The 27,930-nt window shown below is 45.9% G+C and overlaps 1 protein-coding gene across 1 annotated transcript in view; it reads left to right on the top strand.

The window, feature by feature from the left end:
* Positions 1 to 27,930, top strand: part of SUN2 (Sad1 and UNC84 domain containing 2) — a 155,411-nt gene extending 127,481 nt beyond the window's left edge. Inside the window, exon 18 of the mRNA XM_033929464.1 lies at positions 21,195 to 27,930. Coding sequence (XP_033785355.1) covers positions 21,195 to 21,308 — 114 coding nt within the window. The 3' untranslated portion in view covers positions 21,309 to 27,930. The remainder of the gene's footprint in view (positions 1 to 21,194) is intronic.

Here is a 27,930-nt window from a genome sequence, read left to right as displayed (position 1 = left end):
CCTGCACCCCCTTGAAGGTCTGCACCCCCCCAAAGGCCTACACCCCCCCCCGAAGGCCTGCACCCCCCTGAAGGCCTGCCTGCCCCCCTTGAAGGTCTGCACCCCCCCCCCCCGAAGGCCTGTCCCCCCTTGAAGGCCTGCCTGCCTGCCTGTCACCCCCCTCCCCCTTGAAAGCCTGCTTGCCTGCCCGCCCGCCCCACCCTGAAGGCCTGATGCCCCGACCCACCCCGAAGGACCGCTCGCCCCCCTGGCCTCCCCGCACCACCTATGAACAGCCGCAGCAGGATCGCGAAGTCAGCGTCAGCGATCCCTGCGCTGCTTCCTGCGCCACGGTCCCGCCCCTCCTCTGACGTCAGAGGAGGGGCGGGATCGCGGTGCAGGAAGCAGCGCAGGGATGCTGACGCTGACTTCGCGATCCTGCTGCGGGCTGCTTCACAGGTGGTGCAGGAAGGTCAGTGGGGCGAGCGGTCCTTCGGGGATGGCGGGGGACTGAACGGCAAGGCCGGGAACACCCCCTTAGGGCTGGTACCCGGGGCGGCCCGCCCCCCCCGCCCCCCCCTAGGTACGCCACTGCTATGGATGGAGGTTAAGCTAAGGTGAAAATGTAGATGTTGATAGGTGTTGATGTTGTGCAAACTGTTAGTGCAGCTCCTTTTGGGCACACACGCTCCTTCCGAAAACGTTCTTTAAAAGTTCTAACCTATCAAAATCCACGTGTAGGTGATGAGGCTGTAGCTTTAACCGCTGCACCATACTCTCCCCACAATAAAATTCTGGCCCTCATTCTGAAAAGTGTCGTCCCGATTTTAGGCAGCTATAGGCGTCCTACAGCTGTCTAATTAACCAATCGGGATGCACGTTTTTTTAAAAAATGCTCCCTAGGCAGGCCGCCTATATTGAAGCCGCCTCCGGGAGCCTAGGGAGGCCCGCAAGACGCCTAAGCTCACCTAAGGGCCTTAGGCGGCCCTACGCATCTCCCTAATAGAGGAAGAGACGCTTAAAATGTAGGCCACCAAAATGCTGGCCTACATTGTAAGTAGATCTCCCTGCCGCAATAAGAATAGCAGCCGCGGCCACCTGTCCAATCACCGGCAGGAGGGTGCCGAACCCCTCCTGCCGGAACGCCGACCCCCCCCAAACTCACAATCGCCGGCAGGAGGGTGCCCAACCCCTCCTGCCGGAAAGCCGGACCCCCTCTGGACCCCCCATGCTGACCTCCCCCCCCATGACTTCCCTAACCTCCCCCCCCCGACTAACCTTTAAATGTTGGTCGGCTGGACGGGTCTTGCTGCCGTCCAACCGACAGGCCCGCCTCGTCGAAATGAGACGGGCCCGCCCTTTCCCGGTCCATCCCCGCTAAGTCTAAGGCCTGAATGGCCCAGGCTGTAGAAGCCTGGACCAATCAGGCCTTAGGCATAGCGAGTCAGCCCATCCCCACTACCCTAAGGTGTGATTGGCCCAGGCTCGTAGGCACCTGGGCCAATCAGGCCTTAGGATTAGTGGGGATGGGCGGACTCGCTATGCCTAAGGCCTGATTGGTCCAGGCTTCTAGAGTCTGGGCCAATCAGGCCTTAGACTTAGCGGGGATGGGCCGGGAAGGGGCGGGCTCATCTCATTTCGATGAGGCCGGCCTATCGGCTGGACAGCAGCAAGACCCGTCCAGCCGACCAACATTTAAAGGTTAGTTGAGGGGGGAGGTTAGTTGGGGGGGAGGGTAGGGGAGTCATGGGGGGAGGTCGTTAGCATTGGGGGTCCAGAGGGGGTCTGGTAGGAGGGGTTGGGCACCCTCCTGCCGGCGATTGTGAGTTTGGGGGGGTTGGCGTTCCGGCAGGAGGGGTTCGGCAGCCTCCTGCCGGCGATCGGACAGGAAGCCGCTATACTTATCCCTTGCCATGATAAGTGTAGTGGCCGCGTCTAATCTAACCTGATTCTCTAACCGGCGTCTGTAACATGGATGCCGGTTACAGACATATTCCTATACAGAATAGGGCCTCTATGTCCAAATGGCTATAAAATAATTCATGTTAATTTATTTTTCTCCAGCCCTTGAAATCATATTATGTACAGTTTCTGGATAATTCCCTAAGCAGATTATTAAAGGGGTCTTTATGCGAGCCGATGCAGCGCATTTAGTGTGCGCTAAATCGGTTAGTGCGTCTTAGTAAAAGGACCCCTAAGTTAGGCTGTCCTCTAGGAAAATAGCCAACTGCACATAAAGCACAGTTACTTACCGTAACAGGTGTTATCCAGGGACAGCAGGCAGATATTCTTGACTGATGGGTGACGGCACCGACGGAGCCCCGTTACGGACACTTTTAGAGTGATTGCACTCTAAGAACTTGGAAAGTTCTAGAGACCGCACCGCGCATGCGCGAGTGCCTTCCCGCCCGACCCCGACGCGCGGTCCCTCAGTTAGGATAAGCCAGCTAAGAAGCCAACCCGGGGAGGTGGGTGGGACGCAAGAATATCTGCCTGCTGTCCCTGGATAACACCTGTTACGGTAAGTAACTGTGCTTTATCCCAGGACAAGCAGGCAGCATATTCTTGACTGATGGGTGACCTCCAAGCTAACAAAAAGAGGGATGGAGGGAAGGTTGGCCATTAGGAAAACAAATTTTGCAAAACAGATTGGCCGAAATGTCCATCCCGTCTGGAGAAAGCATCCAGACAATAATGAGATGTAAAAGTATGGACTGAGGACCACGTAGCAGCTTTGCAGATTTCCTCAATAGGAGTGGAACGGAGGAAAGCTACAGATGCTGCCATAGCTCTAACTCTATGGGCCGTGACAGAACCTTCCAGTGTCAGTCCCGACTGAGCATAGCAGAATGAAATGCAAGCCGCAAGCCAATTAGATAGCATACGCTTAGAAACAGGACGTCCCAATTTATTCGGATCAAAGGACAGAAAAAGTTGGGGAGATGATCTGTGGGGCTTAGTACGGTCTAAATAGTAAGCTAAAGCCCGCTTACAGTCCAAAGTATGAAGAGCCTGTTCTCCGGAATGGGAGTGAGGTTTGGGAAAAAAAACAGGCAGTACAATAGATTGGTTGAGATGGAACTCAGAGACAACCTTAGGGAGAAACTTTGGATGTGTACGTAGAACCACCTTGTCATGATGAAAGACTGTGAAAGGTGGGTCAGAAACTAGTGCATGGAGCTCACTGACCCTCCTGGCAGAGGTGAGAGCAATAAGAAAAAGTACCTTCCAAGTGAGAAATTTGAAAGAGGCAGTAGCCAAGGGTTCAAATGGAGGCTTCATCAAGGTGGAGAGAACCACGTTCAGATCCCAGATCACAGGAGGTGCTCTGAGAGGTGGTTTCATATTGAAAAGACCTCGCATGAATCTGGAGACTAGGGGATGAGCTGAAAGGAGTTTCCCCTGGACCGGCTCATGAAAGGCCGTAATGGCACTGAGATGGACTCTGACGGAAGTAGACTTGAGACCAGAGTTAGACAGAGAAAGCAGATAATCCAATAGAGTCTCCACTGCAAGAGACTTGGGGTCATGATGATGAAGGAGACACCAAGAAGAAAACCTCGTCCACTTTTGATGGTAACATTGTAGAGTGGCTGGTTTCCTGGAGGCGTCCAGAATGGAGCGAACAGGCTGAGATAGGATAAGATCAGTTGAAGTCAGCCCGAGAGATACCAAGCTGTCAGGTGTAGGGACTGCAGGTTGGGATGGAGAAGGGTTTCCTGATTCTGTGTAAGCAGAGAGGGAAACAGTGGAAGTAGAAATGGATCCCTGGAACTGAGTTGAAGTAGAAGGGAGAACCAATGTTGTCTGGGCCACCGTGGAGCAATCAGGATCATGGTGGCCCGTTCCCTCTTTAGTTTGAACAAGGTCCGAAGCATGAGAGGTAGAGGAGGGAAAGCATAGAGGAACAGATTGGACCAATCCAGAAGAAAAGCATCCGCTGCCAGACGGTGGGGAGAGTAGAGTCTGGAGCAGAATTGGGGCAACTGATGATTGTGAGGAGCTGCAAAGAGGTCCACCTGAGGAGTGCCCCATTGGGCAAAGATGGACTGTAGAGTCGATGGGTCGAGAGTCCATTCGTGGGGTTGGAGAACTCTGCTGAGCTTGTCCGCTAAGTAATTCTGTTCTCCTTGAATATAAATCGCCTTCAGGAATAAGCGGCGAGTGGTTGCCCAAGACCAGATTCTCTGAGCTTCCTGGCATAAGAGGCGAGAGCCTGTTCCACCCTGTTTGTTGATGTAGTACATGGCTACCTGGTTGTCTGTGCAGAGTAGAAGGACTTGAGGAAACAGAAGGTGTTGGAAGGCCTTGAGGGCATAGAACATTGCCCTGAGTTCTAGGAAATTGATGTGATGCTTCTTTTCCTGAGGAGTCCAAATGCCTTGAGTTTGGAACTCGTTCAAATGGGCTCCCCATGCATAAGGGGAGGCGTCGGTGGTGATGACCAGTTGATGAGGAGGCAGATGGAACAGAAGGCCTCTGGAGAGATTTGAGGATGTCAACCACCATTGTAGAGACTGACGAAGAGATGATGTCACAGATATGTGTCGTGAGCAAGAGTCTGTCGCCTGCGACCACTGGAGAGCCAGGGTCCATTGAGGAGTGCGCAGGTGAAGACGTGCCAGGGGAGTGACATGAACTGTGGAGGCCATGTGACCCAAGAGAATCATCATCTGCTTTGCAGAAATGGAGTGCTGGGGCAGCACCTGCTGACAGAGCGATTGGAGGTTGTGAAGACGGTTGTCCGGCAAGAAGGCTCTCATCTGGACAGTGTCCAGCACCGCTCCAATGAATCGAAGTCTCTGTGTAGGAAGAAGGTGAGACTTGGGTATATTGATTTCGAACCCTAGAAGTTGTAGAAAAAAGATGGTCTGGTTGGTGGCCAGAAGAACAGTTTGAGATGAAATGGCCTTGATCAACCAGTCGTCCAGGTAGGGAAAAACCTGAAGGTGGTGGGAGCGCAGAAACGCTGCTACCACAACCAGACATTTTGTGAACACCCTTGGAGAGGAGGCAAGACCGAAGGGGAGCACTCTGTATTGGTAATGACAGTGATTGATCATGAAGCGAAGGTACTGTCTGGAGGCCGGGTTGATTGGAATGTGAGTGTAGGCCTCTTTGAGATCGAGAGAGCATAGCCAGTCGTTGTGATCGAGGAGAGGATAAAGTGTAGCTAGAGATAGCATCTTGAATTTTTCTTTGACCAAGCATTTGTTGAGGTCTCGCAGATCTAGAATTGGTCTGAGGTCTCCTGTTTTTTTGGGAACTAGAAAATAACGGGAGTAGAATCCCTGCCCCCTTTGATCTAGAGGAACTTCCTCTATGGCGTTCAGAAGGAGGAGGGATTGAACCTCCTGACGAAGAAGGGCAGATTGAGGAGTGTGCAAAGCAGACTCTTTTGGTAGACTTTGGCCCGGAAGGGTGTGAAAGTTGAGAGAGTAGCCGTGGCGGATGATATTGAGGACCCATTGGTCCGAAGTGATAACTTCCCACCGGCTGAGAAAGAAAGAGAGTCGTCCTCCTATCGGTTGAGGGAGGAGAGGAGATGTTTGAACGCTGGCTATGCCCTCGAGGACTAAGTCAAAAGGGCTGAGTCGATTTTTGCTGAGGAGGCTGCTTGGCTGGCTGTTGCTGTTGAGGTCCAGGCGTTTGCCTCTGTTGTTGACGCTGCCTCCGAGGTTGCTGAGTGGAAGGCTGCAAGGGGCGAGCCACAAAACGCCGCTGATAGGCCGATTGCTGTCTAAATGGCCGTGGAGGTGGGGGTTTCTTCTTGGTCTTAAGAAGGGTATCCCAGCGGGTTTCATGAGCCGAGAGCTTCTGAGTCGTTGAGTCCATAGATTCTCCGAACAGCTCATCCCCTAAACATGGGGCATTAGCCAACCGGTCTTGATGATTAACATCAAGCTCGGAGACTCTGAGCCAGGCCAAACGTCGCATGGCTACAGACATGGCTGTTGCTCTAGAGGTAAGCTCAAAGGTGTCATATATAGACCTTACCATGAATTTTCTGAGCTGGAAAAGAGATGAGGAGCATTGATGGAAAGCCTCACGATTCCCCACAGGAAGGTACTGCTCAAAGGAAGCCATGGTGGTAAGGAGATGCTTTAAATAAAAAGAAAAATGAAAAGCATAGTTACCAGAACGATTAGCAAGCATCGCATTCTGGTAAAGTCGCTTACCAAATTTGTCCATGGCTTTTCCCTCTCTCTCGCCAGGAGGAACAGAGGCATAGACACTAGCTCCTAAGGACTTCTTGAGGGTGGATTCTACAAGGAGAGACTCATGAGGGAGCTGTGGTTTATCGAACCCAGGAATAGGGATCACTTTATATAGGGAATCCAATTTGCGGGGAGCTCCCGGGACAGTAAGAGGAGTCTCCAAATTCTTGTAAAAGGTCTCCCTCAGGATGTCATGTAAAGGGAGTTTCAAGAATTCCTTTGGAGGCTGGTCAAAATCAAGAGCGTCTAGAAAAGCTTTAGACTTTTTAGACTCAGCCTCCAAAGGAATGGAAAGAGAGTCACACATATCTCTTAAAAAAGAAGAGAAAGAGGTGGAATCAGGTTTGGAGAACCTGAAGAACAGGCTCGTCCTCCTCTGACGAACACTCCCCTTCTGACAGAAAAGGTTCTTCAGAATCCCCCACAGATCAGGGTCTCGAATATGGGGACCACGGTCCCGAGACTCAGGGGTGGATGGTTCCCGGTGTCGGGACTTTTGTACCGACTTACCCGACCTCATCGACGCGGTACCGGGTGATGTTATCGGTTGCACCGGAGCCGAAGTCTGTACCGATTGGTGATGAGACCTGGGCTCCGGTGCGAGGACAGGCATCGATACCGATGAGGCCGAGTGTACCGGTACCGAAGGAGTGGATGGTGACAATACAGACTGTTCCACAATCGGTACCGGTTGCCCAGTAGGGACCGACACCGGAGGGCTCGGTGTCAGGAGAGCTGGAAGGAGTTGTTTGAGCTGTTCCTTCAGCTGCACCTGTAAGATGGCCGCAATGCGATCATCGAGGGAGGGCACCGGTACCGCTTTTTTCTTCTGCGGTACCTGCGGTGCCGCTCTACGCCCCGGAGATGAGGAGCCCGATGTCGAGGGACTCACCTCAATAGGGGCGGAGCGCTTCCGCTGGCGCCTCACGGTCGGCAGGATTGGACTCTCTGCAATGGAGACCGGAGGACGTTCCAGCGGGGAAGGCTTCTTAGCCGGCTTACCTGCATGCTGCGACGCGGTATCGCGTGGCGTCGATGAGGTGGGTGCCGACGAAACAGGTACCGAGACCGGTGCCGAAGACGCGGGGTCGGACATGTCGGTGCCGAAAAGCAGTCTCTGTTGTATTTCTCGATTTTTGAGAGTCCGCTTTTTCAAAGTGGCACAGCGGGTGCAGGTGGAGGCCTGATGTTCTGGACCCAGACACTGAAGGCACCAGTTGTGTGGGTCTGTAAGGGAAATAGGCCGTGCACACCGCTGGCACTTCTTGAACCCGGGCTGGGGGGGCATGAACGGAAAAACGGCTTCTGCCAAATCGAAGGCCGAGGCCTCGATGATGGCAGTAGGCCCCGCCGGGGCAAATCAAGAAAACTCGAAAAAAATAAGAGATTTTTTTTTTTTTTTTTACAAAAGAAAGAAAAAAGGAAGGGCAAAAAAACCCGAAAAAGTTTACGCGAGCGGGAAGGCGAATGAAAAAAATTTTTCAACAGCCGTTGAAAATGCGACTTCTTAGCTCCGCGGAAACTAAGAAACTGAGGGACCGCGCGTCGGGGTCGGGCGGGAAGGCACTCGCGCATGCGCGGTGCGGTCTCTAGAACTTTCCAAGTTCTTAGAGTGCAATCACTCTAAAAGTGTCCGTACCGGGGCTCCGTCGGTGCCGTCACCCATCAGTCAAGAATATGCTGCCTGCTTGTCCTGGGATAATAAGACTTTGGGCTCCTTTTATCAAGCTGCGCTAGCGGGGTTAGCATCAGCCATTTCATCACACGCTAACCCCCGCGGCCAGCTCAATGCAGGCATAAGCGGCTAGCACGGTATTACGCACGTTAAACCCCTACCGCAGCTTGATAAAAGGACCCCTTTGTCTTTTTAATATGTGCTTGGGTCAAGATAATGTTTTCATAATAGGATACTTAAATCCACGTTTAAAAGGAGATACAAATGCGCATATGAAATGAATAAAATCTTTTTTTGAGAACCCTAGAATTACAAATAACTAAAATATCTCAAAAGACCTTCAATTGGATCTTTTTGCCTTCAAGATTGAGGCCTTGAATCATTTATGTGTGTGTGATGAAATTTGGGAAGAAGTAATATAGTCTGATCATTTTAAATTGAATTTTAGCTTACATTGGCAAGAGATAGGAAAAAAAGCAAACTGCATCAATACCAAGCTATTATTTAAAGAGAGAAAAATAGAGAACAACCTTTTGGTTAAATATTGACCCTCATCTAAACTCAAATTCTGAGGCAAATAAAAATCTAACAACTAGCTGGAATGTTATAAGTAAGACTATATTAGATAAAATAGTTCCTTTAAAAGAAAAATAGAAGCAATAAAACAAAATAGCTGCCTGGTTCACAACAGAGTTGAAGGAGCTTAAACAACATTGTAGGAAATTAGAAAGAAAATGGAAGAAATGTCAATTGACAGAAAACAGAATGGAGTGGAAGAAATTAATCCATAAATACAAGGATGAAATCAAAAAAGCAAAATGTGCATTTTTTTCAGAGATGGTTTTGATTTTTTTTTTAAGCATTTGGCTTAGTAAACCAACTAACTAACTTGCAGCCCCAAATTTTTTCTGATGTGCCATCAGCAGATGATCTCGCACAATATTTTAATTTATAAAATTACTAAAATTAGGACTGCTATGTTTTCTGGGCAATCAGACAGAGAAGATCTGGATTTAGCTCATTGATATCCACTGAAGAGGTAGTGGTGGAAAGAGTTTGGAATTACAGTCAAACCTCGGTTTGCGAGTAACCCTGTTTGCGAGTTTTTTGCAAGACGAGCAAAACACTCAGCAAACTTTTGACTCGCAAACCGAGTGTTGACTCGATTTGCGAGCACCCCCCCCCCCCGATAACCGGCATCGCTTCCCCCCGCTCACAAAGGCCCCCTCGCTCCAACCGGCACCCCCCCCCACCACGCGAACCGTCCCCCCCCCCCCCCCGCCAGTACAACTTAAATTTACCCACCTCCCCATCTATCACCAGCACCGGCACACAGGCACAGCTCGTGTGCCTAGAAAATCTTCCGGCTTCGGTTCATAGACAAAGCGCGCCTTTGTCTCGGCGTGCTTTTGACCTGACACCTCCGGCTTCTGCCTGCCTGCCTTGAGCATGCATCTGCGCATGCTCAAGGACTTCTAATTCTCCCTCTCGCCGAGATTCTCGAGCTGTGCCTGCGTTCCAGTGCTAGACGGGGAGGTGGGTAAATTTAAGTTGTACTGGCGGGGGGGGGGGGCGGTTCGCGCAGTGGGGGGGGGGCCGGTTGGAGCGAGGGGGCCTTTGCGAGTGAGGGGGGGGTGGGAACGTATCAAAGCGAGTTTCCATTATTTCCTATGGGGAAACTCGCTTTGATAAACGAGCATTTTGGATTACGAGCATGCTCCTGGAACGGATTATGCTTGTAATCCAAGGTACCACTGTACTTTCAAACTCCATCATTATCAAAGGTTAAGACTTTTTTTTTAGAAAATATTCCTCATAATATTGTATACTTGATGTCTGTCCAGATTACCCAATAAGGGAGGCCTCTACTAAATTTACAAATGCTTTAACTGAATCAATAATGTTTTAATTTGAAAGAGGATTATTTCCCATGGAGGTTAGATGAAATCAGTAATTACAGACCTGTGGCTTCAATACCATTACTTACAAAGGTAATGGAGGGATTAGTGGCAGAACAACGTAATGAATATTTGGAGCATTTAAACTTATTCTATGACTCTCAATTGGGATTCAGAAAAGGTTACAGCACTGAGTCAGCATTGGGAACTCTATGATCAAAGATTAAGAGCGAGATCAGTCTAAGCGAGAGAGTCATGATGATTCAATTTGCATGTCAAGTGCTTTTGATTTAACTGATCACATGATACTTCTGGATGTACTGAGCTTCCTTAGGATAGGCAATTGTGTGTTAAGTTGATTACAAGGTTTGTTTGTTTTTAAAAAAGTTCACAATGTGTGTGATTGTATGAATGACCTGCCAGACAAAAGGGAGGGAGGTAGGGTTGGGGGTTTGGGGAGAGGAGGGATGGGTGGATAAGATGTTGATGTGTTTTTGCTGAGATCCTCTTAGTGTATGTATACATATGTTATGTCTATTTGTGAATTGTATTATTTTGTAAAGATGTTAAAATTTAATAAAGATTGAACTAAAAAAAAAAAAAAAAATTCATATCAGGTAAAAATGAACCAGACCTTTTCATCTGCTTAAATCCCAAGGCTCATCGCTATTACCTATTCTATTTAATATATTAATAGCCCTGTTGAGATTCAAGTTAAAATTCTTGGGTTTTAACCCATTTACTGTATGTAAGCAGACGATATTGTGTTACATATATCATTTGAAGGAGACTTTGGCCAAGTAACTGATAGAATTTCTATAGGCCTAACAATATTAGAGAACAGGGCGTATCAATTTAAACTAAAACTTAATAGGGAAACAGCAAAATTTATGATGATAAGTAGTAATTTCAATCAACTATCGGAATACATAGAAAAAATTATCAATTATCGGAATACATAGAAAAAACTAACGTATTACACCCAAATCAAACTGGATTCAGACAAAATCACTCTACAGAGCACTCTTTGATTGGTATGACTACAACGATACTTTACCGTTTAGATCACCATTCTTCGGTCGTACTGATTTCACTTGATTTGTCCTCTGCCTTTGATACTATCGACCATACTCTTTTAATTCATAGGCTTCAGTCCATTGGTGTGACGGATCAAGTTCTGTGCTGGTTTAAATCTTACTTCGAAAACCGTTCCTCCAATGTCTTCTTTAATAATACGTCTTCTAACAGCTTCTCATTACCTTATGGTATCCCTCAAGGATCAATACTTTCTCCTATTTTATTTAACATCTTTCTCGCTCCACTTTTGACCTTATGTCAATCCATTGGATTTTCGGTATTCGCCTACGCCGATGATATACAAATATTACATCCAATTGATCCCAATAATACACAGGAAATAACAGCAATAAACGACAAACTGGATCAAATTCATCATTGGCTGGATGCTAATAAACTATCCTTAAATATTCATAAAACCAATGTGATGCTCTTTCCATGGAAGGACTGTAGCACACCGCTTATTCCAATTTCCATTAAAGGCACTCCATTGCAGATACACCAAAATATTAAGATCTTAGGAATAATATTTGACAATAAATTATCATACCACGATCACATAAGCAATGTGGTTAAATCTACTTTCTTCAGACTGCGCCAAATTCGTTCCGTCGCCAAGTTCTTATGTGCAAAATCCCTGAATATTCTAATACATTCTCTAGTTATCTCCAAACTTGATTATTGTAATGCCTTATTTAAGGGCTTGACTCAAAAAGAAATCAGACGTCTTCAAATTATACAGAACGCCTCTATTAAAATAATTCACAAAGCAAAAAAATTCGACCACGTCACACCCTTACTTAAGGAATCACACTGGCTCCCCGTTGCACACCGCATTTTATATAAAATATGTTTGCTTACTTTTAAATCATTAATATTTCAAACCCCCGCTTTCATTTTTAGAGTTTTAATTCCTTATACTACTTCTAGAACACTGAGATCTCAGGATCAACATTTATTGGCCATTCCCTCATTGAGAGTCATTAATACGAGACGTCTTACTATTTTTTCAGTGACTGCCCCCCAGTCTTGGAATGATCTCCCACTTTATATAAGAGAAGAAAAGAACTTAGACAAATTCAAGACTAAGCTTAAAAGTTTCCTTTTTAATGATGCTTTTAGTGAATAAATGATTCTACAATCCCTCTTTATCTTATATTTCCTTCTTTTTATGTTCGTCTTCCCTCCTAATGTTGTTACCTTTATATATTGAACTTGATACAGATTGTAACCTTTAAAGAATTTTCCTATTGTTTCTATATTGTTTTTTGGGTTTTTTTCATAGTTGTTTGTTTTTGAAATATTGTTTGCCTATGTAATAATTTACCTATGTTTTTAAATATTCGTACTATTTTGTATATCGCCTAGAATATAGATTAGGCGATTAATCAAACTGTATAATAAACTTGGAAACTTGGAACTAACTGTTAAGGATTGCACTATTAATGGTTTCCCCTATAAATTAGAATGTGAACTTAAAAAGATTTGGAGATATAGTTGATAACATACTATCTTTTGAGCATCATCTGAAATGGGTATAAAATATTGTGCGCAAAGTACTCTAGAAACTGAGAAGGATCAGATCATTTTTTGATCCCACTGTCTTTCAATCAGCTGTGCAATCGCTTCCGCTAGCACAGTGGTCTCAAACTCACAGCCCGCCAGGTACTATTTTGAGGCCCTCGGTATGTTATCATAATTGTAAAATTAAACAGTTTTTTGTCTTTAGCTATAAATGACAATATTATTATTAAGACTTAGCCAAAAAGAAAAATTTATGAGCTATAAAGAGTTTTATCTCATGCAAAATTGTCATTTCTGAGGCCCTCCAAGTACCTAGAAATCCAAAATGTGGCCCTACAAAGGATTTGAGTTTGAGACCACTGCGCTAGCTCATCTTGATTACTGCAGTGTAATATACAGAGGATGTAATAAGAACCTCTTAAAGAGATTACAACTTTTACAAAACATAGCAGCAAAACTGATCTGCCAAACAAATAAATCTGAAAGTGTAACACCTTGTCTTGTGCAATTGTATTGGCTACCAGTGGAAGCTACACTAAATTTGTGATGGTTTATTTGATTATGGTTACGCACCAAACTAAGGCCCTTTTTTTTTTTTATCATCTCTCCAGACTGGCACAGAAATTGATGGGTTTATACTCCTCTGCCAGCAGGTGGACACTGAGACACTAACTTTTGAGATCAGTACAAGTGGACTGTGCAGTCCCTCTTACAACTGGTCTTTTCTCAGTCTCCACCACCAGGTGGAGTGGTCTATTTTGTGCAGTCTGTGCTGAGGTTTGTTAAGGCCTGTTGGATCTGGTTAGTGACTCTTTCTTGTCCTTTTGTCTGTCCGGACTGAGCTTGGGGGGATCCTTTCTAGGGTTCTACCTACCTCAGGGGGTGCCACACTCGAAGGGAGTTTAGTCCCTCCCCCCCATTTCCCCACCTCCCCAGGTTTTCTGGATTTAGAGATGCCTCAACTGTAGCCTGGCCACAACATACTGGCTACGCCTGCAGTTTAGAGTGCCAGTGGGGTCTGCCTGATCTTGATACAGCTGGTTAGCTGTGAGAAGATATAAGAAAGTACAATAAAAGACACAAGAAATAAATGGAGTCTCATTAAAAAAACAGAGAGGCCTGAGGCCGCCGTTTTTAAACGGCGTTGTTGTACGTGGGTTTTTGGTGCTTTTATTACGAGCGCTTTATGAATACTGAACAAGTGCGTTTTCTGTGAGAGCCATTCATTGCATGCGGCTGGCGAATGCAGCTGGCTGCCTTGAGAGAGACCCAGCTTTGGATGTCAGATTCTCCGGGTGCACTTTGTGTGTCAGCCGGGGGGGGCGGGGGGGGCAAAGCCCCAACCTTCTCCTACAGCCTACGCCAGGGGAGTTTTCTCAGCTGTCAGCGGTCTATTGGTTTTCAGTGCCGGGTTTGGTTTTACTGATGCAGTTTACCAATGACCCTTCCCTCAGTCTTTTGGCTGGAAGCACATCAAATTTGCCCACAGCTTCAGGCGACCGTCTCCTGTCTAGGAAAGGCAAGAATAGGTCTAAACTGTGTCTTCTGCAACCTTCTTCTGTCTCGGTAGGAACTAGTCTGAAATGTGTTTTATGCTCCTAAAATGAATGCTATGTTGCCACCGGGAGTTTTTTTTATGCCTCTGTTTGATGTTGGCCATGTGCAAGGCTTATTTAATGGAGGGAGGGGGGTCTTGCTTCACTGCTGGGGGTTGTCAGGGGTGTTGAGTCCTTCGTCGACTGCCCCCTCCTTCGTTCTCTCTTATCCAGTGGTTGCCTTGGTCCAGCCCCCTCAGCTATGGTCCAAGCGGCCGCAGGCGTCTTGGGACGTGGATTCTTTTATGGCTGATCTGTGTTTGTTGCGCGCTTGTTTCACAAAAAAAAAAAAAGAGAGACAATCATTTAGTTGCAGGAGCTCTTCCTTCAGATTTTATGAAGTGGAAGCTCAGGACCCTCTCGTGTGGTGGACCATTTCCAGAGATTGATCCGGTCAGCATCCCGCTCTTTCCCTATGCTTCATGATATTCGAGATGTAGAAACATAGAAAATGACGGCAGAAAAGGGCTATAGCCCACCAAGTCTGCCCATTGCAATTAGCCTCCCCCCAGAGTTCACTCCCTTAGAGATCCCACATGAGTATCCCATTTCTTCTTAAAATCAGTCACGCTGCTGACCTCGATCACCTGCAGTGGGAGTCCATTCCAACGATCCACCACTCTCTCAGTGAAAAAGTACTTCCTGGAGTCGCTATGAAATTTCCCTCCTCTGATTTTCAGCGGATGCCCTCTGATTGTTGAGGGTCCCATGAGACAGAAGATATTATCTTCTGACTCGATACGTCCCGTGATGTATTTGTACGTTTCAATCATGTCTCCCCGTTCTCTTCTTTCCTCAAGTGAGTACAGCCACAATTTTTTTAGTCTTTCTTCGTACGTGAGATCCTTGAGCCCCAGGACCATCCTGGTCGCCATTCGCTGAACTGACTCGATCCTCAGTATGTCCTTACGGTAGTGTGGTCTCCAGAACTGAACACAGTACTCCAAGTGAGGCCTCACCATGGATCTGTACAACGGCATCATGACTTCAGGTCTCCTGCTGACAAATCCTCTACGGATACAACCTATCATCTGTCTTGCCCTGGAGGAAGCCTTCTCCACTTGATTGGCAGCCTTCATGTCCTCACTAATAATCACCCCTAGATCGCGTTCTGCCTTGGTCTCAACTAAGGTCTCACCATTCAGTACATAATTTTTGTGCGGATTTTTCTTTCCCAGGTGCATCACCTTGCATTTTTTAGCATTGAAGCTTAGCTGCCAAGTAGTTGACCATCTTTCCAGCAGTCGTAGATCATGTGTCATATTATCAGGTAATAAGCTTTTGCCTATTATGTTGCAAAGTTTGGCGTCGTCAGCGAATAGTGCTACCCTTCCTTTAAGTCCTTGTGTCATATCTCTTATGAATAAATTGAATAGAATTGGGCCCAGAACCGAGCCCTGCGGCACCCCACTGATCACGCTCGACGCCTTGGATGGGGTACCGTTCACCACCACCCTCTGAAGTCTACCGCTTAGCCAATCTCCAACCCATGTAGTGCAAGCTCTGTGGTAATTTTCCGAACACGCTTTTTTGCATGGCACTTTCCACAGCCAGACTCTACTCTGGTGGCGATAGAGATGTTTTCCATGCTGATTGATGGCAGTTCAGCCCTGAGAGGTCCTCAGGCCCGTACAATATAGGCTTTGCTCCCATAAAGTTTTATTGTGGCTGCCTTGGTTTCCCAGGTGGCAACTTGAGGTGGTCTTGTGGCCCGGCTTTGTTTCCAGTGTTCTGAGCAAGTTCTTGACTGTGAATCAGCTGACTGGTCTTTAGTGGATCAGGACAGTGCTTGAGCTGGGAGCTTCTTCTGTTGCCATGTATGAATTTTTTCATGCCTCAGACAAGTTCATGGTTCTTGGAGTAGCTACCCACCAAACTCCTGTGACTTTGGGGTTGGTCGGCGAATGTGGCATCTAAAGCTAGGCTTAGTAAGTTTCCCTTTTGAGGCTCCTTTCTCCTGATGTTAAGCTGGTTCAGGCCTTGGGTGTGTCTGAAATCTGTACTCCTGGCTGTCAGCCTGGGAAATTTCTGCCTTCTCTCGGCCTGATGGAGACCTACCTGCAAGTTCCCTTCAACAATTCTTTCGCTTTGCAATTTTGGGTGTTCATTATCAGTTCTGTGCGCTTTCCTTTGGTCTGGCTACGGCACCACGGACCTTCACCAAGATTATGGTGGTGGTTGTGGCGGTGGCGGCCTTGTGCAAGGAGGACATTCTGGTGCACCCTGGACGACTAGTTGATTCGTGCCAAGTTATCTCGGGAGAGCTCCTGGGTTACGACTCGGGTTGTGGATTTTCTCCAGTCCCTGGGCTGGGTGGTCAACCTGTTCAAATGCCATTTGACTCCATCTCAGTTCTTGGAATATCTCGATGTTCTGTTCAACACCATTTTGGTGAGAGTGTTCTTCCAGAGGCCAGGATGTGCAAATTGCAGTCTCAGATTCACTCCTTGATGGTATATTGCTGCCCTCAAGCACAGGATTTTCTGCAGGTCTTGGGGTCGATGTCGGCCTTCCTGGACGTGATCAAGTGGGCTTGGGCTCACATGTGCCCTCTTCAGTATGCACTTCTTCGGCGGTGATCACCACAGATTAGTGATCTGAACTCACCCATTCCTCTTTGGGGGTTAGTTCATCGCAGCCTGCACTGGTGGCTACAGTCTTCCAATCTGATTCAAGGAGTGAGCCCATCTCAGCCCCAGTGGACAGTGCTTGGTTGGGGGGTTCAGTGCCTCAGTTGCCCAGCTCAGAGCCTTTGGTCACTGGTGGAGGGGACCTGGTCGATTAGTGTTTTAGAGGCCAGAGCCATTCGGCTAGCACTGGTGGAATTCTAGTCCCTGCTGGAGGGCAAGTCAGTTTGAGTTCTTTCCAACAATGCCAATGTGGTGGCTTATGTAAATCATCATGGGGTGCCAAGAGTCATCTAGTGGCTCTGGAGACCTCATGGAATGGGCAGAGGCTCATCTTCTGGACATCTCGGCCTCCCACATAGCTGACGTGGACAAGGTCTAGGCAGACTTTCTCAGTTGTCATGCTCTGGATCCCGGCAATTGTTCGGGTTGGGGGTCAGTCGATCCTGGACCTCATGGCCATGAGTGTCTACATCAAGGTGCCATGATTCATTAGTCGGAACAGGGATTGCCCGGCCGAGGGGCTGGACGCTGTGGTGCAGGCTTGGCTCAAGATGGGCTTGCGATATGTCTTTCAACCATGGCATTTGGTGGACAGACTTCTTCTTTGGATTATCCTGCACATGTTCCTGATGGCTCCAGATTGGCCCAGGCACCCATGGTAAGCAGATCTGGTTCGTCTGCTCGTGGCAGTTCCTTTCCTGCGGCCACTCTTGCCCAATCTTCTGACTGAGGGTCCCTTTCAAATATTCGATCCAGGTCCATTTTGCCTTATGGCTTGGCTCTTGAAAGGGCTCGCCTAAGGAAAACTGGGATATTCTGATAAGGCGATCTCCACTCTCTTGGGCCTATGTGCATGTTTGGCATATCTTTGAGGAGTGGTGATCCGTGCTGGGGGTGGAGCCCCTTCACATTGCTTTGCCTCCCATGTTGAAATTTCTTTTGGATGGCCTGGTACGCATCCTCCCCTGGTCTTCTCTTTGGGTGCAGATTGCCGCGTTATCTTTCTTTCGTGTTCTCTTGCATGGTCAGTGGTTGGCCCCTTCTCCAGATGTGATTAGATTCCTGAGAGCTGCAAACTTGCTCTGACCACCTGTTAGGCCATCGGTTCTTGCGTGGGACTTCAATCTAATGCTCTCTGTGCTTATTCGTCCTCTGTTTGAGCCTCTCAGTTATTGTAGGTTGAAGGACCTTACTCTTAAGGCAGTCTTCCTGATGGCCATTACATCCACAAGACTCGTTTCCGATCTGCAGGTCTTCTCATGTAGGTTGCTTTTCCTGGCGTTCTCTCGGGAGCATGTTGTGCTGCGGCCGGTTCCTTCCTTTTCTGCTTAAGGTGGTTTTCACCTTTTCTCATCAACCAGTCCATGGTCCTTCCGGTCTTGGGTAGTCAGGAGGGCTCTTTGGAGCAGGGGCAGTTGTGCAACTTGGATGTCCATTATGTCCTTCACTCTTTTGTTCACCGGACCCAGGAGTTCCGGAAATCGAATTGTCTCTTTATCCTCATCGCGCAAGTGGGACGACACTTCCAAGGCTCCCATGGATCTTGGAGATTATCACTTCAGCATGACTTTCAGGATCTAGAATGGAATAACTTTATCAAACTCTATAACAAGTATACTAAATCTCACTGCATTCTAGATCCCTGTCCCCCTGACATTATGAAAGCAGCCCCATTAGACTTTAAACTAACACTGTGGAACTATCTGACCAATAATTTCAAAAATGGAAAATTCCTAACTAATAACGGTCACATTATAATTACCCCAATTCTAAAAAATCGTAAACAATCCCTAACATCAGTAACCAACTATAGACCGGTAGCATCCATTCCATTCTTCGTAAAAATAATGGAAGGTTTAGCACATACCCAGTTGATGGACTACCTTGATCAGTTCTCTCTACTACATGAAACCCAGTCTGGCTTCAGACCTCTGTTTAGCACCGAGACGGTGATTGCAGCGACCCTAGATTACTTACGCACCTTATTCAGCAAGGGCCTTAATGCCCTAATCATGCAATTTGACATGAGCTCGGCCTTCGACTTGGTGGACCATGAGAAATTGTTACAATGCTTAGACGCAATCGGCATCAGAGGAGAGGTATTTAACTGGTTTCGAGGATTCCTTACGTCTCGCACCTATCAAGTACGTTTCAATTACAACCTCTCTAAAACATGGAGAAACCCATCTGGCTTTACACAGGAGTCTCCATTATCCCCACTGCTCTTCAACGTCTACATATCATCACTAGGCGTTCAGCTGGCCCAGCGGGGTATAAAATTATTCAGTTACGCGGATAACTTTACAATCATTATCCCTTTCAATACTTCTCCCTCTGAAACCACCCCCATGGCAACAGAAGCACTAAACCTCATGGAACAATGGGCCACAGAATTCAGACTGAAGCTTAATTCAGATAAAACTAAATTCTTCATAGCCTCGCCACACTCACCTGTCACCACAACACCACTACGCATCAACAATCTCAGCTACCCTATTCAACTTACAATGAAGGTTCTGGGGGTAATACTGGACCAAGGTCTAACCACGAAAGACCATGTAGACTCCCTAGTCAGAAAGGGGTTTTTTACTCTCTGGAAACTTAGATCCATTAGAGCATACTTTGACGCTTCTTCATTCAGAATTCTGGTACAATCCCTAATGCTAAGCCATCTTGATTATTGTAACATTGCCCATCTGGCAATCTCCCAAAAGAAAATGCAGAGACTACAACTGATACAAAATGCGGCAGTCAGGTTGATCTTTGGGTTGAAGAAGTCCGATTACATAACCCCTTCCTACCGACTCCTGAACTGGCTGCCAATGGAGGCACATGCGAAGTTCAAGCTGGGATGTCTCTGCTTCAAGGTACTATCCGGTCTAGCCCCTAAATATATAACTGACCTCTTCTCCTTCTCAACCAACAGACATAAGAGAAGAACACACCTGAAATTTGTTTCCCCATCGGCCAGAGGATGTAAATTTAAGAGACACTATCAACAACTTCTATCGTATCAAGCAGCCACATGGGGCAAAGACCTGGAAAAACTAATTATACACGCAAATAACTATGGTGAATTTAGGAAACATCTAAAAACATACCTGTTCTTGAAGTACCTAGGTAACGAATCTGCACAATTGACCCCATTACAATCTCACCCCCCAAATCTGATCCCTTAAACTGTTAACCACTAATCTCTAGCTATGAATGTTCCATTCAATTTGTAGAATCTTCTAATTCATTGTAAACCACATTGAATCTTTCTAATTCATTGTAATTCATTGTAACTTGTAATTCTTGTAATTCATTCTAATTCATAGAATCTTTCTAATTTATTGTAAACCGCATAGAATTTCACGGTCCTGCAGTATATAAACTGTTGTTATTATTATTATTATTATTTTCTGGCATTTCTCAAAGCTTATTCCACTAGGGGTCAGGCAGCCTCTTGGGCTGAGTCTTCTCTGGTGCCTCCAGTGGATATATGTAAAGTTGCAGTTTGGTCTTCTCTCCATTCCTTTGTGTGAAATTATTGTGTTGATGTTCAGGCGTGTCGATATGCAGTGTTTGGTGAGCATGTTCTAGTAGCGGCCCTTTGAGGGTCCCTACCCAAGATGGGTACTGCTTTGGTAGGTCCCATCAGTTTCTGTACTGATCAGGAGAGATGATAAAGAAGGAGAAATTAGGTCCTTACCTGCTAATTTTCTTTCTTTTAGTCTTTCCAGACCAGCACAGAACCCCACCCTGTCTTGTTATTCCGTGTTTTTTTTTTTTTTTTTTTGCGAAGAATATGTTTTTTTTCTGCGGGTGTTTGTTGTTGAAGAATTACAAAGACAGCGGCTTTGGTTCATCTGGGTTAGCTGGTGAACTATGGGACATTTTTGGGAAAGGTTCTTGTTCTAACCAGTATCTGATAGTATTTTCCTGGTCCTTTTGGGCTCTGCTTATGTCTTCTCCATGAGTATATAGGGTCGTAGGTTCTGGAATATGCCTGCTATTTTTCTGCTTGGCTATTCAAAAAGACTGATTGTAAGAGGGACTGCACAGCCCACTTGTACTGATCTCAAAAGTTAGTGTCTCAGTCTCTACCTGTTGGCAGAGGAGTGTAAACCCATCAGTTTCTATGCCGGTCTGGAGAGACTAAAAGAAAGAAAATTAGCAGGTAAGGATCTAATTTCTCCTTTTACTAAGCCACGGAAGAGTTTTCCACCACAATTCGGGCGCTAAATGCTCTGACACTGATAGGAATTCTGTGAGTGTCAGAGCATTTAGCTCATTTAGTTGTCATTTGGAGAGGGGGAAAGACTCTTGGAGAAGAGGGGAAATTATGGAACATTTTGCTAAAAGATGCAGTCAGAGCTAAATATGAACAGAGGCAGATTGGGCTGTAAATTTTATTTGAGCAGCAAGGGAGAAGTTTTGATCCAGCAGTGTATTTGAGTTTGGGAAAGGAGCGTTCTTCAGTGGGTGTAATACTGGCAGGGCCTCTCTGCCTTCTGGATTATCTTGTAGATAGAACTGTGAGGCAGTTAGAAGGCTGGACTTGGTGGGCTTCTGGTCTTCCAGACTAAACCAACTGTTTATTTTCTTTCTTTAAGGAGAAAGACCCTGCAGTCTATCAAACTGTAGAACTGAGGATCCTGAGCAACTGGGGCCACCCAGAATATACCTGCATCTATCGCTTCCGTGTGCATGGGGAGCCTGAGGAGTAACAGCCGCCAGAGGAGTCATCTTGGCCACACTGAGGCCGGCTCTGTGGACTGGAGGCCACTAAAGCCGGGAAGGCCACAAGTGGCATGCAGGATTGGAGTCCAGATTTGAAAATGCACTGATGCGCTCAGAAACCTATTGGACAAAACACAAACCTCACCTATTTAAAATGCCTTGCAACTGCAGCTTTCAGCAAAACTGTCACTTAGAAAGAAGAAAAAACTTTTTCTATAAGTAGTGACAGTCTTTTGGGGGGCTTTTGTTTTTATAAAACGCTTTAATTTTATTTTAATAGGTTAATTCTATGCAGGCAATTATGCTTTTTGTTTTTTGTTATTGCTTTCTAAAGAAGGCTACAATGGAAAGGCCTAACAAGGTCCTAATCTGATCGATAGATAGATATATATATGTGTGTGTGTAAATGTGTTGTTTGAATATCATTAACAGATTGCACATTTTTTAATAATGTTTTTAATACCAATGGCGGAAGAGTCCAGAAATTAATAGCTGACTCTGTTTGGTCAACCCAGCTCCGTGCCTTGTTGCACTTGAACTAAATTTGAGCGCAGAACTGGGCTGACCCGAGCAGCTCCGATTTATGAGTTTAAAAAGATGTTTGATTTTTTGGCTGGAGAAAAGGGGCTAGCAGTATTGGAAAAATCATCAAAGGAAGAAATATGGCTCCATTGCATTGTGGTTGTATCAAGAATCAGGTGAGAGAGAGTGGGTTGGAATGCAGTGATTTTTCCATTCAAAAAGATGGGAGTGCAGCTTGCCCAGTACCTCTCCTGAGCCTCTGCTAATATCATTTATTTTCTGTTGCAAAGAAGGAAATGAATCTTTTCCTATCTGCACACCCTTGTTCCCTTCCTCGCCTCATATTTCTTTCCATCTCACTGTGCGCTTTCCTCCTCTTATTTTGTTTCCTGATAGCTGGTCATCAGTTCTCTTAATAACAGTCTAGAACAAGCTGAGCTGTGGCAACTAAAATCTTTGAATTTTATGGGTGCTTACTTCGTTTGAATCATGACCCTTTTTCTAGAAATGGTTTTCCTTGAGTTCTCTGCTTTTTTTGGTTTTACATGGCCTGATGAAGCTAGCTTTGGAAAGGATAGGGGGGTCTGAGAGTCCCATCCTTACTGCCTTGGCCGGAAGACATGCATGGTCCTTTGGCTGAGGCAGGGGAGGGGGAAAACAAGCTATCATACAGGTCAATGTATAGCCCACGATGGTCAGCTTTTTCTTTTTTATATAATGTCAGCCACCATAGGCTTTTTATACGTAGATATTGAGTGCCAGACCTTACCCTGGTTAGTGCTGAATATCCGGATAAATCTCACGTCTTGGACTTTTGTTGTCAGCTGATATTCAGCCCAGTTCCCAGACAGCCTTTTGACTGACAGAAATTTATGCAAGCACTCACCAAGTTAGTGGACTGAATATCAGCTTGGGAACCAGCCATTGGGATTTAACAAGGGAGGAGCCAACTTACCCGCTTACCTCCTTTTGAATGTTGACTTTGTGTTTTTGGTAGTTGGTGGGTTGCTGCTATCATTGTGGTCCATCTCTAGTTAGTGTGAATGTGGACCAGTCCATGTCATTGGATATCCCAGCAGTAGGCTGCTGTTTGACATGGGAGGGCGTGGACTTCAGCTATGTTCCGTTGCTCTACTTGGAGCAGTTGTATGAAGTAGAACTTCTAGGAGCATTCAGACAAATCCTGTTGCATTGTGGGACTGGATAGTCTTTCTCTGAGGTACAACACCAGGGCTATGTTGTGTAATGTGAAATGGAACTCAAAAGCTCGTTGCCTCAGAGTGAATTAGATTGCTGTGGTGAAGCAAAGCCACCAGTGGGAACTTCTGTAAGGGAAAATGATACAACAGCCCCTCCCCCAAAATATAAAAATTTATTATTTAGCCATATGGTATTCGGATAACAAGCTATCCTTCTTTATAATGCACAAAAAGTATTACTTTAGTTTTCATTTGTATCCTTGGCAGAAATGTGTCATTTTTGTATAAGAGGGATTCAACCATGTGTGTTCTAGAAAAACAAAAGTGTAGGTCGTAGTTTTCAGTGGCCCACCTAGGTGCAAAGAGTGGAGGTGACAATGTCTCTGGGGACTTGCGGTTGTAGATGAGACGATAGAAGGTGAAATGACTTTCCTGAGTTCACAAAAAGTCAGTGGGAGAAATGAGATTTGGACCCTGGTTTGCTGGCTCTCTGACCACTGCTTTAACCACTGGCCAATTTTTAGAAAGATAAATGGCCTTGAAAATGTTTAGTAGGCTTGGGCTGTAATGGCTGTATCCTGGCTAAAGGAATGAGGCACCCTTTTACTGTTTGATATAAAAAGCCATCATAAAGCTGGATTTCATGGATTCCTAATTTTGGTATCGCTCCTTGATGTAATATGGTATTGTTGTGTCCTGCCAGCAGGCCTGGGGTGCACTTTCTTTACAGACTTCATGTTCAGAGGCACCTTCTCTTTGTTTCCGCTCTAGTCCAATGAGATGCAGTATTAGAGGGCTGTTAGGTGTGTTTGTCCCCTGCCTTTCATTTTATATATAGTTGAACCCTTGTCAAACTGTGAAACAGATAAACTCCCTGCATGAGTGTGTTGTCTAATGCAGGTTTTGAAGGCATTGTCTAGGCCTTGCTGGAGTAAGGATGGCAGCTATTTGATGTTCCAGAAGCAGATGCCTGCTTTTGCTATCAGTATTGTACCCGGTTCTGTGGCACATAATTTGGAACTGCTCTAGATTTGGTTGGAGTGGGGAGAAAATTAGAAATGGGAAAGGAAAGCCTGGTTACTTGCAGATGAAGATTCACAGTATTGTAGCCAAGTCACCTCCAAGTTTTTCCAACAGGCAGCTTTGTAGTTGGAAATAGAGAATGACACGGGGACAAATTTTTCCCCGTCCCCATGGGAACTTGTTGTTCTGACTCGTCCCAGCAAGTTCTTTTCCTGTCCCTGCCCCATTCCTGCAAGCTCTGTCCTCATCTGCAGAAGCAGAGCTTACAGGAATGGCAGGGACAAGGACAGTGACAAAATTCATGAGGACGGGGCGAGGAAATTGAGTTCTTGCGGGGACAGGGGCAAATTTGTCTAGTCAGAAATCCAAGTGCGTGGGGTCTGCATGAATATTTTTGCTTGTTGTAGCATGATTTGTACTTGAAAGTTTTGAATCTCTTCTGAAATTATGACTTCGAATCCATACAATAGTTCTGTCATGTTTCAAAATCATGTATTCTAATATAAATTTGGAACTTATTTGGTAATTATTTTTTAAATCTCAAATGGACTACATCTGTCCCACAGGCCTCCATATTGGATGCTCTTGCTGTAGCACCACTCAAAGAAAAGAAAGGTAAAAGGAAACAGCTCGGCTGGGTTAGAAATAAAACTGGCTACATATTGTGACAAGATATTTTGACATCTTCCTAATAAGACATAAGAATCTGGTGCTAATTTGTTTGTATTTTTTATAGTGTATGCTACAGACCATGTTTTCACTTAGTTCTCATTATGGATCTGTCCTGTGTTCAATTATATTAGTGACAGACTGGGACAAGGCTGCTTTTTTGTCATATTTATTCTGCAGCTCTACTATTCTTACCTAAACATGGCCCTAGGAGTGCTCCTTTGAATGAGACTAAAAATACTACCCAAGGGCCACTAGTTTTAGGTAGCTAAATGGCTTTGAGAATGTATTCAGAGATCAGTGTACAGCCTTATAGTACTCTGTCTCTTAATTTCCTACCTCTCCCCCCTCCCTGCCCAGGATTTTTATTCAGTTCAGTGTACTGGGTACTGCTCTTTGGTCACCAGATCTATTCATGGGTTTGTTCATGAGCGTCAGTCATCAAAACAACATGACCCACTCCGAGCTAGCTGAATGATGTCATAACCTGCTGGCAGAACCAGCAGGTGCATCTACATATGGGGGTCTACTTGTTCTGCGGGGAGCTAGAGGACAGGCGTAAAGAGGTTTGGAAAGAAGTGCTTGCTTAGGGTTACCATATTTTATTCCGCAAAAGCCCTGCCCTGTTGCGCCTGTGACCCTATCCTGTTCTGTCCCAGCCCTGCCTCCAGCCCCGCCCAGTTCAGCCTCTAGCCCTTCCCTAGTCTACCCTAGCCTCTTTTCTTCCCTAACGAGTTGCAGCTGTGTCTAGAGGGCCTGGAGCGTGTGAGGGATGCGTGAGACGTCGTCCCCGCACGCTCGGAGGTCCTCCAGATGCGGACAGGTTTTGGAAAGTCTGCCTGGGAGCCCGAACAGTCCTCTAAAAAGAGGACATGTCCAGGCTTTCCCGGACCTCTGGTAACTCTATGCTTGCTTCATTAAAATAAGTAGGCCAAGAGCTGCTAAATTGCTTTTTATTTGTTTTGGTGGGGTGAGAAGAGTGGCTTGAAGTAAGATGTGTTACTGAAATAAACATTGTTGCTGAATTCTGCAGTGGGATAAGCCAGGCTTATTGGCTTCTTAAAGATCAGCTTTGATTATAATTTGCTCTTTTCTGATAGCATGTGTTTTCATTTTGTGCACAGCTTTTTGACAGTGATCTGAATTGTGTTTTCGCCTTCATCTCATGCTCTTCAGGATGATCCTGATATGTTAATACTCTGCCTAGAAATGTACTGATAGTGTATTTCCATGATTCTCTTAGGCTAATGCCTGTGCCACAACGAAGTGGCTTGTTGGTAAATGTGAGGTCACATGGGATTACAACTAGAGACAAGAAACAAAACAATCCTCTATAAATATTCAACTCCCACTGTTGTTTACCATTGGATACCTAGACCCAGATGTACAAAGTAGAGAATGACATGGGGACAAATTTTCCCCGCCCTCACAGGAGCTCATTTTCCTGTCCTGGCGAGCTATTTTCCTGTCCCTGCCCCACTCCTGCATGCTCTGTCCTCATCTACAAAGCCTCAAACACTTTAAAATCATGTGTTCAAGGCTCATGCAGTTAAGGCAGAGCTTACAGGAATGGGACAGGGACAGCAACAAAACTCATGGGGACCGGACGGGAAAAATTGATTTCCTGCAGGGGCGGGGACCAATTTATACCCCGTGTCATTCTCTAGTACAAAGCTCTGATACCACGGTAAAAAAATTCCATAGTGGGAGCAATTTTTCTTTTACTAGTGATGCTCAGCATAATAGCATACAAATTATATACGGTACCTGCTATTTGTGCAGAGAATTGCCAGTAAAAGAGTGGAAGAACTGGGCTGGGTGCTTGCTCAGAAGAGTAATTGCTAGGCACAGCTCTGCCCCAATCAACTGAGCCACAGGACTCCCTGAAGCTGGTGTCAGCTTTGAGGCTTCACCTGCCACTCAGCTGTTTGGGGCAGGAAGAGCAGCTTTTATTTTTTAATGGGCACAGACGTTGTGCATGTATTACACACGTTCAATATCTAAGCCTATTAAAAACAAATTTTTTTTTTAATTTAAAGTCATGCCAGGACCCCCATGCTGGACCACACCCCTGGGATTGGCAGGAAGGATGCCTCCTGCCTCGGGCGGCTGCCATCACCACCACCCCCACCCCCCTGACATCCCCATGCCTCCCTCCCTTTTTCCCACCAATTTTCCCCCTCCCCAGACATCCATAGCCCCCCAACATCAAGGGAGGAGTTTGGCAGGAGTGATGCCTACTCCCTCCTGCCTTGACCCACTGCCCAGATCCCCCAGTACCTTCTAATGAAGACCAGCAGGAGGGATGCCCACTCCCTGCTTCTATCAAGCCTGCCTCTTCAAAATGGTGGGCCTTCCCACAGAGTGCTCATTAGAATACTAATGAGCTGTTTGTAATATATTAGCATAGGATTCTTGGTGGCACCTCCTAAGCTCAGATACCCTTTTCCTGCATCACTTATATATTCTCTCTTCTTATCCTCTGTAACCTACCTAATCCCTTTCTTATTGCAGTGTGTTCTTTCCAGCCCTTCTCCACATAATGAAGCTCTTTACAAGGGTCATTTAGCTTGTTATAAAATACAGTGACCTAGCCTGACTTCCACTTTTCCTCTGGCGCCAATAATTTGCACTTAAGATGCTTTTTCTTGGTTGCCTGTTAGTATGATGAAGGCATCTGTCTGGCTACAGCCGCCTTCGTGGTTTTTAAATATTGTAAAAACTATCAAGTGGTCAACAAGGTAGCAAGATTAAGGTAGCAGTATTAGAAAGCATCACTCCTGCCCTCCATCCAGATCTCAAATGCATATGTTCTTTCAGTGCAGGATTCGAAGGATTGATTTATTCCAGACCCTTTGCAGTTTTGCATTGCTGTCTTGGTATGGCATATGCTTCAGGATTTCTGTTCATCAGATGTTTCTTCTGTGGATGGAAAATTGATTCTGCTGGAAAAGAGGGACAGTCTACAACAGTGTGGAAGCCAAATGTTAATATTGTGCTGTAAATATTTTGCTGGGGATCAGCGGTTTGTGAAGGGGAGGGGGTAAGACAATTAAGGATCATTGTTGAAAAAATTCCTTAAAAGAGTGTTAAGAGAGAATTTTTGTCCTCTCTAAAGTTTGCAGTGAAATGTTACTGTTTGTATGTCAAATTTAAAACAGCAATTATAGAAAAATAAAAGCACATTTGAATTGTA

This window comes from Geotrypetes seraphini, chromosome 2 (genome assembly GCF_902459505.1).
Source record: "Geotrypetes seraphini chromosome 2, aGeoSer1.1, whole genome shotgun sequence".
Lineage (NCBI taxonomy): Eukaryota > Metazoa > Chordata > Amphibia > Gymnophiona > Dermophiidae > Geotrypetes > Geotrypetes seraphini.
This window is presented reverse-complemented; position numbering and strand designations above follow the sequence as displayed.